Source organism: Desmodus rotundus, chromosome 7, assembly GCF_022682495.2.
Source record: "Desmodus rotundus isolate HL8 chromosome 7, HLdesRot8A.1, whole genome shotgun sequence".
Classification (NCBI taxonomy): domain Eukaryota; kingdom Metazoa; phylum Chordata; class Mammalia; order Chiroptera; family Phyllostomidae; genus Desmodus; species Desmodus rotundus.
Window position 1 is genome coordinate 33,160,329 of NC_071393.1, and position 19,230 is coordinate 33,179,558.

General features: G+C 41.1%; 1 protein-coding gene across 2 annotated transcripts in view; it reads right to left on the bottom strand.

Moving 5' to 3' along the window:
• LOC112301902 (tubulin-specific chaperone cofactor E-like protein) overlaps positions 1-19,230 on the bottom strand; it is a 199,192-nt gene that overhangs the window by 106,779 nt on the left and 73,183 nt on the right. Inside the window, exons 8-9 of one of the 2 annotated variants that reach the window (XM_045192705.3) lie at positions 3,460-3,524; positions 267-400 (exon numbers count right to left, since the gene is read on the bottom strand). In XM_045192705.3, coding sequence (XP_045048640.1) covers positions 267-400; positions 3,460-3,524 — 199 coding nt within the window. Of the gene's footprint in view, positions 1-266; positions 401-3,459; positions 3,525-14,118; positions 18,919-19,230 lie in introns of those variants that run through there. The other variant, XM_024557142.4, reaches the window with a different exon arrangement.

Genomic DNA, 19,230 nt, shown 5'->3' on the forward strand with positions numbered 1-19,230 from the left:
ATAATGTTCACAATGCTGGCCCTCTGCTTCCCACTTGTGTTTAATCGCCTACAAAAGAAATTGATTCTCCTGTATACTATGAACATTAACCATTAAATATGCCTTTGACTACCTTGATCATAAGATCTATCAGTTCATGATATCTCAGAGCCTGTCATTTGGGCTGCCAATAAATCTTTCTCTACTCCTGGAGCCCTGGAAGAAAGTATTTTTACTATTTTCCTTAGTGACAAAGGGAAAGCCCCATGGGCCACTCCCCCACTTACATAGACAGTGCGGTAAGGAACACCGAAGAAGAAAATGGGGATGGCCAGCTTGATCTCAGACGAGCTTCCATCGTCTACTTTAGGGGTTTTGGTGTCATTCTGCCAAAATGGATACATGAGCTCCCTGGGCTGAACTGTCAAGAGAGACGGTGGTTAGATAGATGGCAGACTGCTCTTCCACAGGGCAAGCCACTTCCCTCTCACGCACTGAAGCCAGTCCCTTTTGGTAAGCCTTACAAACTAAAAGCAAGTCAGAATCCCTTTTTGTTTATCCTAAGCCTAAGCTGCACACTGTGCATTTTCTTCTGTCCCTGGAAAGGGAGAATGGGAGTGATGCTACTTCTCCTAAGGAGAAGTCAGTTCATACCTCGTTTCTGTTTTTCCAAGCACTTTGGAGAGAGCAATGGTTAAGGCTGGCGGGTGCTGTGAAATCACCTGTGCCTGAGCTCTCGAGCCCTGAGAGGGGCCTCTGGGTCTGGCAGGGCTCAGTCCCCTTGATCCCAATTTGAAGACAACGTACAGACAAGGTGGCTTATGGCTATGAAGCTCCTTTCCATCACAAAAATTGTACTATTCAGGTCTTTTCCCAAAAACTGCCTCCTCCCTTCCCCTACATAATTGAAGATACCAGATCCCAGAAGGAAACAAACAACAGCTGGACCTGGGACAAAGTGGGAGGAGAGGGTTTGTAGTACCTGCCCTGTGAATGACCTTGACTAAGTCCCAGCCCTGTGAGCAGGAAGGCTCTTTGCCCAGCTCCTTGTTTACCAATGACATCGAGGGACCCTGGGCCAGGGAGGTGGGGCCCCAGAGAACTCTCTAGAGAGGAGGCTCAGGGGGCTCTCCTGCCCCCTGGTCAGTGCCCCTCATATCACCTGACTGTGTCACCACCTTTCTGGAAACCTGGCTTGTTTCTCCTCCAAACTCCTGAAGGGGGTGGCCCAGTTTAGCGATAGAAATTAGTTTCTCAAGGGTCTACCTTGCTGATGACTGGGTCCAATGGTCTCCACGAAATAATCTACATTTGGATGTAACTTTTCTCTGTTCCTGTCCTCTCTTCTCTTGAATGAAAATAGAACATCTTCTTTTCTTCCTTTTTTTTTTAATTGTTACTTTTCAGGGGCAGTGGCAAATTCATTTGGGGCTTTTGTCCTCAGTTCTTGAGGTGCCTGTTGCTGCAACCCAGATGCTAACACCCCATTCTGAGGTGGGAGGACCTCCCTGGGAAAGCTCCTGCTCTGAGCCATGGAGGTGACAGGTTGGCCACCCCTGGCCCGGGATGGAAGCCTTTTTATGAGCAGACAGCTCATGTGAGAGAGAATGTGGAGTGACCAGAAGGACCAGGCCAAGCACAAGCTCTCTCTTTCTGGAGCAAGGAACAGGAGGTAGTTTGCCTGGATGGAGAGCTAACCTGTTTCCAAGGGCTAACGTCAAAGGAAAGCAGGGAAAACCAGCCTGGTCATTAGGTACAAGCATTGCTCCCCAGGCCCCAGAAGTCTCTGGGGAGCCAACCAAATTCCCACCTCTAGGAGGTGCTGCAGCTAACTTAGTCACAGAAGCACTCCTCAGACAGCTTCCTACAATTGTGATAGATTTAATGTCACAACTGTAGGCAAAAAGAGGTTTTCTTGAACATTCGTATTTACACGGAAGTTACAAATGCAAAATTCCTAGAAGGTAGGAATTTTTTAAAAATCTCTTCACAATTCCTTTTTGTAGCATTATAATTATTAAACTTGAAAGGTGATAAACTTTCTTGAATAATAATGATTAATAATAATAAATAATAATAATAAATAATCAAATCATATCATGGACTTATCCTCCATGAGGAACTATTTAGAAGTGATGCCCACATGTGAAAAGGGCACCTATTCACACTGAATCACAGCCATTTTAATGACTGGCATCTTGGGCCTGGGGGCACCTCTGCCCGGAGGAGGCAGCAGGCCCCTGTCAGGAAGAAGGCCCCTAGCTGCTCTCTCTGCACTGACACAGAGGTAAACTTCATGAGTAAGCCTACCTACCGCATGATTTTAAACAGAAAAGAATGGTCAGTTAAAATGTTCTCAATTTTAAGAAGAATACAAATAATAAAGATACTTAATATTGTAAATACTTAAGAAATACTTGTTGAATAAAAAATAGGTACTTAATAAAAAGGAGTGGGTTTAGACTACAGTAATTTCCACCTTGGAAACTATTAGTATTATTTAAAAACCATTAACAGCATGCCTATTTAATACCATCAGAGGTAATACAGCTACCACTCGTGCTAGCATTGGGCTGGGGATTTCATAATAAACCTAACTGTGCTCCCTGGACTTTGGGCTTTTATTTTCACCAAATAAAATGTACTTTCTTAGAGCAGGGGTAGGAGATTATAGAGTCAGTGGGACTCTTTCGTTATTGTGGAGTTTCACACTATAGTTTGCATGCTACAACTATTTAAATGTCCCCAGTCTTAGCAAAATGTTAGGGGTACACATGCCTTATAGATCTGTTCTCATACTTGTAACCATGTGCCAGGTGAACAAAACAAAGAAAGATGCTTTAGAACTTTAGTCATAAAAGTTTCAAATCCATGGAGACTTTCCCACCTTTCTTTTCTAAAATCCAAACACAATAGAAATAAATATATGTGGCTTTTCACCTATCCTGGGCAAGGCTACGCAGATCAAAAGTAGGTATCACTGATGGGAACATTTTTTTAAAAATTTCACTTACATTTTCAGGTTTTGGGCCATTGTAAAAGGCCTCTGACACATACGTCACCAACATCAATGTCAATGGAATTTCCTGATTTGGGCAAAAACAAGTGTATTCCTTAAACTCTGTGCCTCAAGTTAAATTCCTTAATGGGAATCAGTCATCAGGTATGGGCTGCACACACGCCTACCCTGTATCCTTTCAGGGGAAATAATTTCCATTATCTTAAAGACCCAGTCCATTCACACGGGGCAACCTGGTAGTACAAATTGCATTCAGTTAAATAAGAAAGAAGTAGGAATGTACATAAACATTATTCAAAGTTAATATATTTTGCCATTGACAACAAAATTTAATTTACATTTTTTGTGTATGTGTAGGCACATACACACCTGCCCTGACAATTACGGCTCCAACAAAAGTGTCTCTTTATAAATTCAAGAGCATGTTAATCAAGAATTTTACAAAACTGTGCAGTACTCACCTTGGTGCTGTACAAGTGCGAAGATGAAAGAGACCCAGATTCTAAGTAATGATGAATAATTCATCCTGGAATTTTAAAAAGAAAAAGAAAAAAAAATCCCCAGCTTGCCAGAGTAAATAGAATACCAGGTGTGTTTAGTCACAAATCCCATGACATGTAACAACCATCACCGAACAAACTCACATAAAACATCAACAGAGTTCTGAGTCAGGCTGAAATTCCCCAAAATGCTAACAGGTCCTCCCAAGTTCAACATGTCATGAACAAATTAGACTGGTCCGTGAGAAGCCAGTTTGGAAGCGCGACGAGAGTATTCCAATGGTCAGTGAGTTGTTTAGACTCAATGAGAACAGCAATGAGCCAAAGAAAGCCAACTGCTCTGCAGCTGCTCAAGTGCTGAAAAACAGGACCTGGCTCTACAGACGCAGGTCTCAGCTGTGTCTCTAGCACAGACCTTCATCCTCTGCGAGACCCAGCTCTTCTGACTTTCACAGCAGCTTTCAAAGAGGTTCAAATAAAAATCAGTTGAAACACAATAGATTTTTACAGGTAGAAAAATTTAGAGTTTGCCATCACCTTCTCTACATGGAGCAAATCCACCATCTTGAAGTACTACCAGACTCACGGTAGCATAAAACTGTCCACTGACTTTCCCTAGTGAAATGAATAATACATTGGTGATTAAAAAAACAAAAACAAAAAACATGCCAGGGTCGGTCCTTGAAATTACAATAAAAATAGAACCCAGCACACAAGCAAGTAATTAGTCCCAGCAAATTAATTAAGGAACATCAGAAAGTGAACTTGTTTTCATTTCAATCACAACCAGTTGAACCAGCTGCTTCACTCTCTGTTAGAAGAATTGCCGGTCTGTGCTGCTCCATAAAGCCGAGATGCAAACACCCGTGCAAGCTCCCAATTACATATACTCCTGCGGAAGAACCAAGTACACAGGTAGACCGTTGAAGTTTGCTCCTGACAGTAGTCGTAAACACAAAACCATCCTCTTATTATTTGAAGCTATCATAGTCCTTCAGCCAAAATTTCTTGGAAAAATCAGTGAGTCCACCCTGTGAGAGTTTTACTGTAAACCTGCAGTTGTCAAGCATACACACTGAAACCTCAAGCACACAATAAATATTAGTCTTGCTGACAATGGTGCTAAGACTTTCACAGAGATCACACAGCTTTAGCGGAGGGAGGGAGACACCTTATGCGTGTAAGATTTGAGCCCTTAGGGGAACGGTTCAGAGAGCATAAGGAGAATTCATTTAAATATCTGTATTTATGAAAAATATCACTAACCTGTTCTGTAGAGACTGGAGGAATTGAGTCACAAATATTAAGCCAAATCTTGGTCAACCAGGAAAAAATTAGGCAAAACAAGAATTCATGTCAGTTCTCCCCCTCTTGCTGCCAATTATTTCTGATTCCTGAAATGATGTCTGAATCCCCTACTCTTAAAACCAAAAATTCAGTTAGTCCTGAGCGAGAGTCAGATAAGTGTTGAGTTGCAATCAAGTTTTTTTCTATTGATTAAGAAAAAGTAAATCTAAAGATCAGTTTCAGGATTGTGTAGAGAGGTTCTTTTCCTGAAAAACTAGACCTTCTCCCCACCCCCCTTAAAAAAAGTAGATTCAGATGGAAATGTCAGGTACTTGGAGCTGAAACCTTGAGCCTTTCTGATCGGAATCACTTTGCACTGAAAAACACAAAAGAAAACCCCCCTTCTACCTTTGTACCCAAAAAAAAGGCAACTGTATAAAGTTACAGAATTAGCATCCACCAGCATGGGATTAAAACTCCAAACAAAGCTGCTGCCTCCAACATTTAAATAAAGTTGGTTTTCTACTAAAGTCTTTTTTTAGTTTCTATGGTTTTGAGCTGTTGCCACAGATAGGCTCGACTCTGTTTTTTCACAGGTGTGCATGAAGTATTTAAAGAAACTCGCTCAAACTTGTCCAGGTTTTATTTCTCCCCTTGCCTCCCCGATCCTCCACTGTGCAGTGTGACCACCCAGGGAAGTTTCTAGCAAAACCAAGGGGTTAGACAGTGCAGGATGTGATCTTTCACAAGGAAAGACCAGCTCGCACTCTGGAAGCCTCTGTGGGTGCCTGGTGAGGGTCCTCAGAGGGATAGACTCCTTGTGATGAAATTTTGCAGTAAGTAAATAACTTAAAAGGTATTGTGAAGAATGAGAAAAATGGAGTGAAATTTGTTTAAAAAGAAATCATTTCAATGTAGTAGAAAAAACCTCTAAGTCAGTCAGTGGGAAATTCAAATCTACTCCAAATTTGTCTGTGAGCAGGCATTTAAATGTCAACTGTACAAAATGACATAATTCCAGTTTTGAACAAGTTGTCCTAAAATGGACAAGAGTATTTGGGCAACTAATGTTTTAGTATAAATCATTCAATATTTTTCTAAAGACCCATGATGATTCAGCAGATCTTGCCCACTAGTATTATGAATCCTCCATATACATTTACTTACAGATATCAAATGGTTATTTCCTCCAAAAGCATGTGTTTATGTAACAGAATTATCTAATTTTTGAGTGCCTAATCAAAATAAAATTAAACTCAGTCTCACCTAAAAAGCATCCTCCTTGCCCAGTCTTTGTTAAGATGTTAGTCCCATAGTCAACCTAACTGTCTTGAAGCAAAGTAGTTGGTTCTGTTCATAAAACTGCCAGGGGCACAATAATTGCTTTGGTCTTCTTTCTTCATGATCTCAAGGGTATTTGTACCCCAGTCCTTTGACCCATATTAAACACTTCATCTTCCTTGAGGCAGGACTCCTACTGAGACAAATGCCATCTGGGCCTAACCAGACACACAGGATGGCGGCATAAATGGATCAGAATCACCTTGAGAACACAAGTTCAAGGATTGCCAGGTGCGCAGGGGTAGACTGGTCTGGTCGGGCTGGGAAGCCAGTCAGTGAGTGTGTATTTGAGGTGTTCACTCAGTGGTCACAGGTGGAGAAATGACAAAAATCTTTGTATTTGCCATTTTTTGTATTTCATTTTTTAGATTATTTTTAACATTTATTTTCAGTTATAGTTGACATGCAATATTATATTAGTTTCAGCTGTACCACATAGTGATTAGACATTATATATCTTATAGGTGATAACCTGGTAAGTCTAGTACCCATCTGGCACCACACATGGTATTATTATGATATTGTTGAGTCTGTTCCTTGTGCTATACATTACATCCCTGTGGCTATTTTTATAACTGGCAATTTGTGTTTCTTCATCCCTGCCACCCATCCCCCAACCCCTCTCCCAACTGGTGACCAACAGCTTGTTCTCTGTATCTATGAGTTTGGACAAAAATCTCTTTTTATAACATGTTGGCAGGAAGGCTCATTTTGTTGAAGATGTAAAGTGAGCCAAGATTTCTGACAAGATTTAGGTGAAATGTGGTGTGAGGGTGGCTGAAGGCAGTCACCCGTGAAGCTCATGCTTTGTATAGGGGGCCTTGACTGAGGCTGTTCCGTAGGCAGGAGGAAGGTTACCTGCAAGAAAACAAACATAAAACATATAATTCCCTAAAAACAATACGAGTCGGTCTTACATGCTGATTGGCTGTGCTTTATTTTCACAAGTTTCTACACCTTTTCTGTGAAAGACAGATTCTGAGCCCAGCTGAAGTGAGAAGTGTGGTTGGCCAAAAGCCTTCAGCTGTGAGTCCCTCTGGCTCAGCCCCAGCACTAGAACCAAGGGCACGCCCTGGGGGGGCGGTCCTCCACCAATGACCAGACTTGGCGGTGAAACGATGGCCTGATGCTTCCCACCCAAAGCAGGACTTAGCTAGTGACCGGCTAGTGTTCTGGAGAGGTTTACTGAACTGACATAAACTATGCCAACTACTCAACTGAGGCAGCTCTGTTATGCCCAAATCAGGGTCTAATTAAGAAAACCTTGTCTCAACATAGACATAAAATTTTATAAGATTTATCATATACATACATGTACATACATACATACATGTGTATGTGTGAGAGTAAGATGGCATCATCTGGGTATATGTCCTCAAAGATTTTGATTCTATAAATTTCTCAAGATTTCTGAGCCCTCAGATATGCCTGACTCTACTTCACTAAGAGCTAAAATTTATCCCAGAACAAGAAGACAAGGGAGAGGACTTTTCTCTAAGGCAACAGTCCCACCCTCTTCAGAGGCTGCTCCCATCTCCTCTCCTAACTGCTAGGCTTACAATCAGGGATAAAGCGCAGCATTGCCCAGGCCAGGGGCATGCTGGGCCTGAGGAGGGAGGAAAGGGGCTAGACCCCAAAGAGCTGTTAAGACCCAGCAGGCAAATACTGACACAGCGTTGAGGGAAGCACCCATGGGACTGGATTGTTGCGAGGGTGCGAAATCATGGAGATGGCACAATGCAGAGTCAGGAAGTGTTTATTGTCTTGGGGCTTATACGAGGGATACGGCCTTGTACACTGGCAGGGACTGCAGGGGATGGTGCAAGCTCGCGGCTAAGGCAGCTCCTAGACACCTGGAAAAGACTGATGGCCAACACTGAGTGAGGCTGGAACTCCTGGATCACTGTGACAGATGGCAGAAGAAGGGATTAAGAGGCTCAGAGATGTGAACATGCTGAATCAGATATCTTATGGAAGTCTGGAAGAACCACCTGATGATCATGTCCATGGGAAAGCTCATTACCCACCAAAGGCAGCAGGAATGTTCTGGTGAGTGGAGCACCAGCAGCACTGTGGACCTTCCCTCTGCAGGCCAGCACTGATGGTAGGAAAGGCAATCACAGAACCCAACTGTCCGATAGCAGTGACATGGTGGGCACCTGAAGCAACAGAGACCAGGTGGCAGCTCTCTACTGCATGGAGCCAGGGGTCATAGTCTTCCTAATGACTGACAGATCAGAGTGGCAGCCCAGGGGCCTGGTTCAGAGAGAGTTATGGTGATGATTAACAGAGTATGGCATCCAAAGGCAATGTAGACAGAAGCCAACCAGGGTATTGCTTGTTATAGTATATAATAAACAGTGAGCGTTTGTGAGCAAGAGGCCAAAGACAGTTGCCCCAGTAAAAAGTCTTTGTCCCTTGCTCAGTTTGTGAATCTGAGTCCATTTTCAAATCTGGCATCCATAGACTGAAAAGGTAACTGGGTCCCCAAGGGAAGAACTCTGCAACACCATCACAGTATCATACTGTATGATTCTTCCAGTCTTTTCTCCAAGACCTATCACCATTCACTTGAGTGAAGAATGTAGACTGGGGGAAAGGAAATACCTAGACATTTTGAGGACTGGGACAAAACTATAATTGGACGAGGCATTTAAGTTAACATCAATACACAAAGACCCTGCCAGAGTGGGAGCCCAGGTAATACAAGGAGGACTGGCCAAGTCCAGCTTACAGTGAGTCCACAGGGGCAGCAGACGTACCTGGATGTTATTTTTCAAGTCTCAGTATATAATTGAGATAAATGTACTTAACACATTGGGTCCATGTTCTGTGGGTACCTCTCCAGCCAATGTAGTAAATACAAGAGTATTGTATCCCAAGGTTAGGAGACGACGGTGAAATTTGGTGTCCCTCTTGGAGAGAAGGAGTGGGGACTCTATTGCATCTCCAATTAATTGGCCATGATGAATCCTAAGAATGGCTCTGGGTTACTTCAAGCTTAGCCAAGTGGCAGCTATGTTAATATAGTGTTTTTACTAGAGCTGGTTCACATGGCTTTCAGGTACATGATATGTGGCTATTCGTTTGGCAAATCCATTTTCTTCCTATCTGAATCAGGAATGAGGATCAGAAATAGTTCGTGTTCAAATAAAACAGACAGCAGTATACACTTATAGTTTCACCCCAGGGCTGAAGTCTGGACCCTCTGGATTCTACAGCACATCACCTTGGTTCACTGCATTGATGACATCAGGCTGACTGGGCAGGATGAACAAGAGATGGCTAGCAGGCTGGGGCCTGCCTCTGTAGGACAAGTGTTCCAGGAGGTGGAAGATAAATCCTTCAGACTCAGAGCTAGTACTTCAGTAAAGTTTTTAGGAATCCAGTGGTCAGGGTCATGCTGGGACCTCTCCTTCAAAATAAAAAAAAAAAAATTACTGCATCTTGTAACCTCTCCACAAAAAATTTTTCCTCCTCTGAAGCTATCTTTGGGTTCTAGTGGCCATCCATCCATCCCTATGAATGCTGCTGCAGCCACATTCAGGTGATGTGAGTTCTTCCAGCTTTGACTCAGGCTAAGAGCATGAAAGAACTTTGCAGCAGCTTTGGGTTGAAGCACAAGCAGCTCTGCCCTTGGGTCAAAGGGTCAGTAGACCCTTTGTTGTTGAGTGGTGTCGGTGGTGGAAAAAGATGAAATGTGCATTTTATTTCAAACCTCCAGTTTAGCAAGGCTGATCTAGTTACCATTGCCTCTGAAATGTTCAGTCTGCCAACAACACAGTCAAGGCTAAGCCCTCAGCATGGAGGCATGCAGGACACCTCATCCATAGGTATAGAACTCCATGCAAAACAGCATCTGACGAGGGAGCCCATGGCTAGAGCAAGACACACTGACAGGAGCACAGTAGTGCCACACGGGAGATGCCAGCACGATGCCTCCCTTCCTGCCTGGGAATCTTCATTTCTGGACACCTGGATCAGCGTTCGCAAAATGGATGCTAATGCAGTCTGCTGGCTTTTCATTCTTAAAAGCAGATTTTAGAAAAACCTGATGTAATATTTCTAAAATTTTTCATATTTATTAGTATCACGGCAATAATAGTATCATGGAAACAGCAAGCTGCAAGCATCAGTTTTAATTATTGCATGAATGCTCTAGAGCCTTTTTAAAGAATTAATATTATTTGCCTCTAAGTAACACTTACTTTTGTGTTGGCGTCACTCATTGTAGACACTGGGCTTGGGCTAAGCTTACTTGTGAGAAAAGCGGCATTGCGCTTCAAAAACCACATTGAATGACACTTTAAAATGTTTATTTAGTCAGAAAAATTTTCTAGATCTAAGATCTCAACAATAAAAGATGTTCATCTCTAAACTATAAACAAAGATTCAAAGATATTTTCCAAAGCGGCTGTAGTATCTACCTCCAACCAAGGAGTTTGTAACAGCTATTTTTAAATAGACCGACATGGCCAAAAGGAAAAACCCTCACAATTAGCTTTATGCTAACATCCCTGCTGGCACATTAGCAGTAAAGTTGAAAAAAGAGGCACTATATAGGGGTTAGACACACTACATTCCTCATTCACCAAGTAGCACTAACTAGTTCCTCTAGAAGAATTTCACTGGTCAGCCAGAAGCGGCTCTGATTACTGTGGACAAGAAGTAGAGAGATTTGGGGCTATTAATCTATCACTTGTCAAGGGCACTCAGCTGAAACAAATGCTCACACAATGTGAAGGGTAAGTAATACATATACCAGTACCTTCTCCTGCAGAGGTGAAATCTCACTTACCAATGATTAAAAATTAGGTTCCAGAGCAAAGGTGGCTGGCTCATCAGACACACGACCGGCTGGCTCCTTCAAAGCTGTCATGTGTTGCAGTCACGTGCCCAGTCTGGGTGCCTGAGTGGGGAGACCACTTGCCTGGCTGCACTGACCAGGAATAATGTACCAAACCCAAGATCAATTCAGTCTTTGACTGGGCACAGATGTGACAAGTCATATAACCAGAAATTTTTTTTTTTATAAAACTCCAATGGAGAATACTTTGGCAATATCTACCAAAATTACCAACACTTTAACCTTTTGATCCAGCAATTCCACTTCTGAGAATGTATTATACAGATTTGTTTTAAACATGTAAAAGAATATATGTTTTTTACTGCAGCAAACTAAAACGAACGAGAGTGAGAGTGAGGGGGAGGGACTGAAATATCTATCAATAAGGTATTGGTCAAAATAGTATTATAAATTACATCTACATTACACTGTAAACAAAGGATAAGGTGATTCCCTATGTACTGCTATGAGAGATGTCCAAAATACATTTTAAGTTTAAAAAAAAGCAAGGTGCACGATAGTCTGTAATATACTAACTTTGCTATATGAGGTCTGTTTGGAAAAAGTCCAGCCATTGTTAATATAACAAGAATGGCTTGCATGACATCAATGTAACCTGGCAGGACTGGAGTGCACATGTGTGAACTGTGACTTCACTTATACTAGTCAGTGGGGCGGTAGAAGCCCTTGAGTGAGCGTGTGTACTGTGTGGCCATCACATTCAGAAAGATTGAACCAGTACAGCAACGAAAACATTCCTCCATGGAAACTATTCAGATGATTCCAAAGGCCACACCTATAGGTAATTGGTGATTGGCAGCTTCATCACAACAATGCACCCACTCATGCATCACGTCTCATGCAGTTTTTTTGGCACAACATGAAATCCCTCTCTACAGGTGACTCAGCCCTCCCTCCAGCCCAGATTTAGTGCCCTGCGGTACTTCTGGCTTTTCCCCAAATTAAAATCACCTTGGAAAGGGAAGAGATTTCAGACCATCAGTGAGGTTCAGGAAAACATGACAGGGCAGCTGATGGCGATTGGGAGAGCTGTGTGAGGTTCCAAGGAGCCTACTTTGAGGAGTACTGAGGCATCATTGTCCAAAGGACAATGTTTCTTGTATCTTCTTCAATGTCTCTGCTTGGCATAGTACATGGCTGGATACTTTCTAGACAGACCTCGTATATAAGGGGAACATGATAAGATATATTCTCCTTTGCTAGCATTTGTTTAAATTCTGGAAAGACACAAGAAACTAATAAAAGATGGAGTACAAGGGTTAGAACGGGATTTTCTAATGTATACTTTCTTTAATTTTTAAACTGTTTTCTATTTAATATTAAATTTAAATTTTAAAGACTTCTTTTTGTAAAGAAATTGAAATTTAGATAAAATAAAATTTTAACACAACCAAAGCAATTCATAATGTCCTAGGCGTGTCCTCGGACAGTGGAGTAAAGCTTACGTCTGCCCTCAAATGTTTCAGACATATCAGGAAACATTTTTTCTCTTAAGTCTGTACTCTTTAATGTCTACTTCCTCTTAGTCCCAGTCTTACCTACTTAGCACCTTAATCATATTACAGTAACTAGGAAGCATTCAAGAATGAAGAGTCTGTGAAAGACTCAAACTGAAATCGCATTATTTCTGTCAGCTCTAGATCTTGCTGACCACAATAGATAACCTGTCTTTCTATTTTGTAAACAATATTTATACTCTTCTCAAGGTTCTCTCTTGAAATTTAAGAAGAAACAATAGCAGTGACAGCCTCATCCTTTTCCATAACAAAACCTCTAATACAGGCTCCATTAGATTATAAACTTAATTTCCTTCTATAAATACCAACTTTAAATGTACTTGAACACCAATGCCTCCTTGATAAGTCTGAGTTGGAATTGAGGGACCTCTCACCTTTGTCCATTTACTGAAACTAAGTTTTCAGGCTCTAGAATATTCTCATGGTAGACATCAACATGTCAGTTTCCTTGCATCACATTACTGGTTCATTTATTCTTGCCAATGGCCCCGCAATGTCCCCGGAATGGTGCTGCAGAGGCTCAGAGGGTGACAGATACACATCTAACATAATTTCAGGTCTGGAAATGGCACCAAGGCAACTTACAATTTGGATTCCGAGCCATCAGCCACATCAGTGATTTTGTTATAGAACAAATCAATTTAGTAAATAGATGTTGAGGAACATGTCACTTTAGTGTCTCAGTGAAACATAAAAACAACAGATGTGTGTGTGGAGTGCCGCAGCGCACGTACAGTTAAGTACATGGGTTCCACAGCTACATGAAAGTACTGAATAGCTGCCAGCAACTCTTATTTTACCCGTTTAAAGGCACCTTCCTTTATTCTAGTTTGCTATCTATTTATTAGGCTTAATGACTACTTAGGTCACTGTTTCAGTGTTTTGAGATAAAGTTGTAAAAATGCCACTGACTCAGCGGAATAATACTGAACCCGAATGTGTTTTCTTTAGTCCAGAGTAAGGTGGGAGCATAAGAATATGTTTACTGATATTATATTCGTATATACATGAGTTCATATATATATTTAAAATTTTTAGTAGATTAAAAAAGCTAAACATTTCTAGTGTTAACACTCAAATTTTTGAGGGAATCCGAAATACACTATATTTTAAGATACAATATGGTATGTTACTCCTTTTCAAGGATTAACTCAATTCCTAACTCTTAGTTACATGAAAAACTTAAAAGTAGATGAAATGACTGATGTTAATATGCACAATGACTCTATATGTTTTAAAACTTCTCTGGCTAAATTTAAACTCTAAAGTTCTAAGCCTAAGTTAGAGAACACAGTTATTTCTTTTCCAGCAAGGAGCTGGAAACAAAAAAGTAACGTCAAAGGTTAACCTGGTTTTATAAACATTCTAATATGAAATTTATAGCACTTCAGTCCATAGGTATTGATGTCTTGACATAGTTTGCCTCACAAGTAGACATAGTACTTACACGTACTCAGAAGCTCACAATACGTACTAATTAAATAGAATTTAGAACAGAAGTTAAAATTAGTTATTTGAAATTTGGAGGTAGAAATATTTTAAATAAACAGATCATGATACTTATGTACTTTTTAAAAAAGATTTTATTTTATTTTTAGAGAGGGGGGAAGGAAGGAGAGAGAGGGAGAGAAACATCAATGTGTGGTTGCCTCTTGTGCATCCCCTGCTTGGGAACATGGCCCTCAACTCAGACATGTGCCCTGACTGGGAATCAAACCAGTGACCTTTTGGTTCACAGGCCGGCACTCAATCCACTAAGCCACACCAGCCAGGGAGATACTAGTGTACTTCTGAAGCACTGAGAGGTTAATAGACTGTCTTTAAAAACAGAAATAAAATGGATTTCTTGGACCTTAATTCTTGGTACAAGGTTAATTCATTACAGTTTACCAAGAAATTATTAATAAGAAGGTAGGGTTCAAGTGTCTAAAACTCTAATTCTTATAGAAAATTATTTTCAAAGGAAAAAAGTGTCACAAATTTCTAAATCACCAAAATGAGATTTTCAAAAAAAGGGATGGCAAACACCTCAAAAGTTTTTATCCATAAAAAGGGAACAGGAAGAGCATGTCAGAAGTATAAAACTTTGCTAACACAACAGCAGCTGTAGTTTTCATTTCTAACTTTAACAAAACTCCAATTACGTTTGTTCAGATGGTGGAACTTTAAAAAAATTTTTTTAAATATTATTGATTTTAGAGAGAGAGAGGAAGGGAGAGAAACATCAATTTGTTGTTCCACTTTTGCATGCATTCATTGGCTGCCTTCTATATGTGCCCTGACCCCACAGCCTTGATGGATCGGGATGCTCATCTACCAGCTGAGCTACCTGCCCAGGGCCAGATGGTGAGACTTGAGCCCGTGGAGGCCAGTTCCCCAGTTCCCCAGGGAGTCAATCACAGCACTGATGGTGACTTTCAGCTTTAAAAAAATAAACCTATATCTTGACCACACAGCTCCAGAAAAAATTCAAAACACAAAGAGAAAGTGAACTTGGGTTTTTATTTTTTTTTAAAGATTAACTCTCTATCTATACATATATTAATAAAAAGTGCAAAGAACATGTTTAAATTATATTCTAAAATAAATATATATATATATATATATATTTCCATTAACTGCAGGAGACAGCTGGCAAGTAGAGCCTGAGAGAGCCCAGTCCCTCTCCATCATTACCACAGACACACACGCTTTAAGGAAGCACCTATGGACAATAGAGTGTTCACAACACTTTTGGTAACACAGATGGCTTCTGGGGGTGTTGAAAGCAGTTTGTTTGTATTTTCGATCTAACACGAAACAAAGGGAAAAGTCGAATTCATAAACAGAAATGACAGTGCTCAGAACTGCACTCATGTTTTCCATGCAGCCAGCCAGTCCCACGCACACTGGTGGAGGGCCCCCAGCCTGCCTCCAACGGCGACCCGGTCAGTGCAAGCTGTCTGTGTTCAGACGCTGCTGACTTGGCCACACAGCTCGCACGCATGGTTACAACGGCACTTTCATCTTGTTAAGTGAACAAAACTTTAAAACAGAGCACAATAACGCCAGGCTCTATTACACAGGGCTCATGTTTTGGGCTGGTTTCCACTAAAAGGTTTTAAAGAAACAAGAAGTCACAGAACATCTGCTGCTTTCTTATGTGTTTATGGCAATGGTGGCAGTTGGTTGCAGAAACAATGGAAACTTTTGATAATAAAAAGACATGACTCTGAACTTTATTTTTCTTTAAAATATTCTAGGATATTTCGACAATTCAAACTAGAAAATTGATTTCTATTGTGGCTTCAGTAGCTACATGCCCATATTCCTTGGTTTTTATTTGGATTTCTTTTACTACTCCTTTCCTTTTTCATGACTGAAAAGAATTTCTCTTTTTAGGAAAGATGTTTTATACACTGTGCTGTAGAAATAAATCTGCAATACTGGCTATAACAGCATTTTGACTCATAAATGTCAATAATATGCTCTTATTGAACCTGGATGAAGTTGACATTAAAATACAGAGAAGCAGCAGCAACCAACCCTGCATAACTCGTAGACTGAAAGATCCATGGTGTCTGCTCTCCTCTGTCCTGTTACAAAAATAATTTTGGTTACAAGTGTCCACACAGCACCAATTTTATTTTTAAAAAAATCATCTTTACTCAGCCACCCAAATAAATCTACAAGTACACATGCTCAAATAGCTTTTCTCATTTACTTCTGTAATTCCAAAAGACCAGTAACTGGATTAGATTTTGTCTCAATCAAAAATTAGTCAGCAATTATAAAGCCATCAATGACAATCGCCTAAAACACCCACGTCCACGGAGTTAAACGAGAAGCTCCCCCGACATGCCAGTGTGTAACAGGACAACTACACCTGCAGGTGACGGACACTGTGTTCTGCAAGAACAGAAAGAGCATGTCTCTAAGAGTAAAAAAGCGTTTCATAAAACTTTGTCATATATAAAATATCTAATTAATTGTGACCACTCCACTTACGGTTAAAGCGTAACATAAGTGTTCTCTCTGCCTTCTGCTGTAGAACAGTCAGGGGTCATACCCAGCCTGAAAATGCAGGAGGGCACCCGCTGCCCAGGCTGATGATAGCAAGGGCTTGGTCACACCGGGTCCCCGGCAGCTCGCTGGCACTCACGCACTCGTGCTCCAAGCACCCAGGGTTCTCAGCGTCCTGACACCGTGGCTGCACTTTTTGCCACCTCCAAAAATGTGTCAGGAAATTGTGACTGCAAAATAATCATTCTTGTCTATGCCCAGCCTGGACCACCACAGTTCACTCTTAAGATTTTGAAAGATAAAATCTACAGCAGAAGGAGAAGAGGCTTCACATTCACCTTTCTCAAACCCTTTGGTTTCCACCGTTAATGTTACAGTGACTGTCGATTTGACTCAGTGGGCTGGGTCAAAGGCTTCACAAATACTGAACCTGAAGTGCATTAAGAGAATAAACATCCGCTATTATGGCATAGAAAAAATTTTAAAGTGGCAATAATAAACACAATGCCATGTACATAAAGAATTTACAAGCCACAAAGAATCTCTTAAGAAATTTGTAGAAGCAGTGGAATCATGTAGAAAGATCAAAAGGTGAAAACGATCATAACGATCACATTCTTTGAGAAATACTCCATGTATACACCTTCTGTCCCAGTGATGCTAAGTCTGTCTCAAGTCTCCCTCCTACAAAGATGGTGGACCAAGAAAGACGTGTTAAAGACAGGGACTGCACTGACTAACAAAGGAACAGAACAAAGATTCACAGCAGGCCAGGAACTAGCTTTTAAAGAAAAGTGTTTTAAATATGCTTCTGCGAAAAATATGACTTGAAGGCAATTCTGAAGTTTTGACAGTTATATTTTACTCATTAGTCAGAGTTGTTCTTCTGTAGAGGGAACTATATTAAAATGTAAAACAAAAAGAGTTGTTCAATTATGACATTATAAAATCCCAGGGAAGAACTGGGAACCGAAGCTCCCTTTGATTACAATTTCCCTCTTTTAATGCAAAGTACAAGAGCAAGGCCTTCAAAGGATGACACAGGCAGGAAAGCCACAACAGTCTCCCCTCACCCCTGTTCTCCCCACTCGACGCCTTCACACACACCGTGGCCCATTAGCTGGGTCTCAGCTCTCCTGGCACACATAAGCATTATTCTGTTGGATTCTTCAAAAAGTCGGGCCTCTACTCCCAATAGCTTAAAGTAATGAAAAAGAGACGTGTGAGGAAATACATTCAATAAGCAAAAATAAAAAAACTCTGGAATCTCACGCATTTTATGTTATGAAAGTAATAGTTGATACAATGTATGAAGAACATTAAGATCGAGACAGTTGCATACAGAAAGATCAGACTGCTCTGGCGGGCTTTGCATAATAACAGCAAGTTCTCCTGGAGTGTTAGCTCTCCATCGACTCTTCTTCAAGATCCTAACAGAACTATAGATTCTAACTGAGCACCTGAGATTAGAATCAGGTAGAGAAATGCTTAAAACACTTTAAATTATTTCAAAAGGGAGAAAGGAAGAAAAAAAACCACCCAAGTTGAGAAGTTAATTAAGGACACAATAAAACTATTAGTAAACATGGGCAGACACTAGTCAAAATGAAAAACTGAACCCAAACAAGAAAAAGAGAGAGAGGGAGGGAAAGAGAGGACCGGGGAGAGAGAAGGGCTGGCCCTTCCTGTAAAGATACTTGTTCCCGATTTAAATACTCTAAGACATCCTTCTGAGGAGGAGGCACTGTTCCTGCTGTCTTCACAAGTATATGGAAATGGTGATGACAACGAAGCAGGAGGCAAATCCCAGTGAACACAGTACCACGGTGATTTCTCAGTCATCCTTCCACGAGAGAGGACATATGGACTGGAGGTGTGGCCAGTTCTGCTGGCTGAGCCACAGAAATCTTAGTAAAAAAATACCCCATACAGCCCCCTACCCATTCTAGGAGGAAATATATATGCCCCTCAAACCTCAACAAAACAAATCAAAATGAAAACTATCTTCTTCTTCATAAAGAACATTATGTGGAAACAAATGCCCCCAGGAAGTCCTTGTGTGTGTGTGTTTACACATCTGGTAGGGGTTATTTTGTTTTGGATTCTACGTAAATTTTATCTCCATCCCTAATGCCAAAGGAATGCAGTGCCCGAGAGCTATACTTCATTTCCTCTGGTCCAAAGGGTGCTTCATGGTCAAAATAGTAGAGAAGCATGTTGCTTGTGGGTAACTGCACTAGAGTTTTTAATTGTTTCTTTAGTTCTGCAACTGTTTGGTCCAAACGAATGCTCATTTCTTCTACCTGATCGTTAAAATGGACTTCTACTTTTGCACTGCTCTGGGGTCTTAGATCCACTTCTGCCAAAGGCTCCAACTTTCCATATTTTGTGATTAGTTCATGATACCTAGAAGGATAAAAAGACAGTGTCAGCGTAAGCCACCTGCAACTGAAGTACAAACTTTTTCAGAACTGCTGGTGCATTACACTAATGTACTCAACATCGTTCTAATATCCTACTCCAATATTCTGTCTACCTGCCTACCTGGTGACCACTGTGGGATCTGTGACCTGATGTGGCTGCCCTTTGGAGGTCACAGTAAAACCACATCCTGTGGACAGGTTTCTCCTAAAGATGGGCACCATGCCTGCTGTGAACCATTATAAGATTAGGCTTCTAGAGAAACACAGCACCTAGAAAAGTAGACACTGCAAAGAT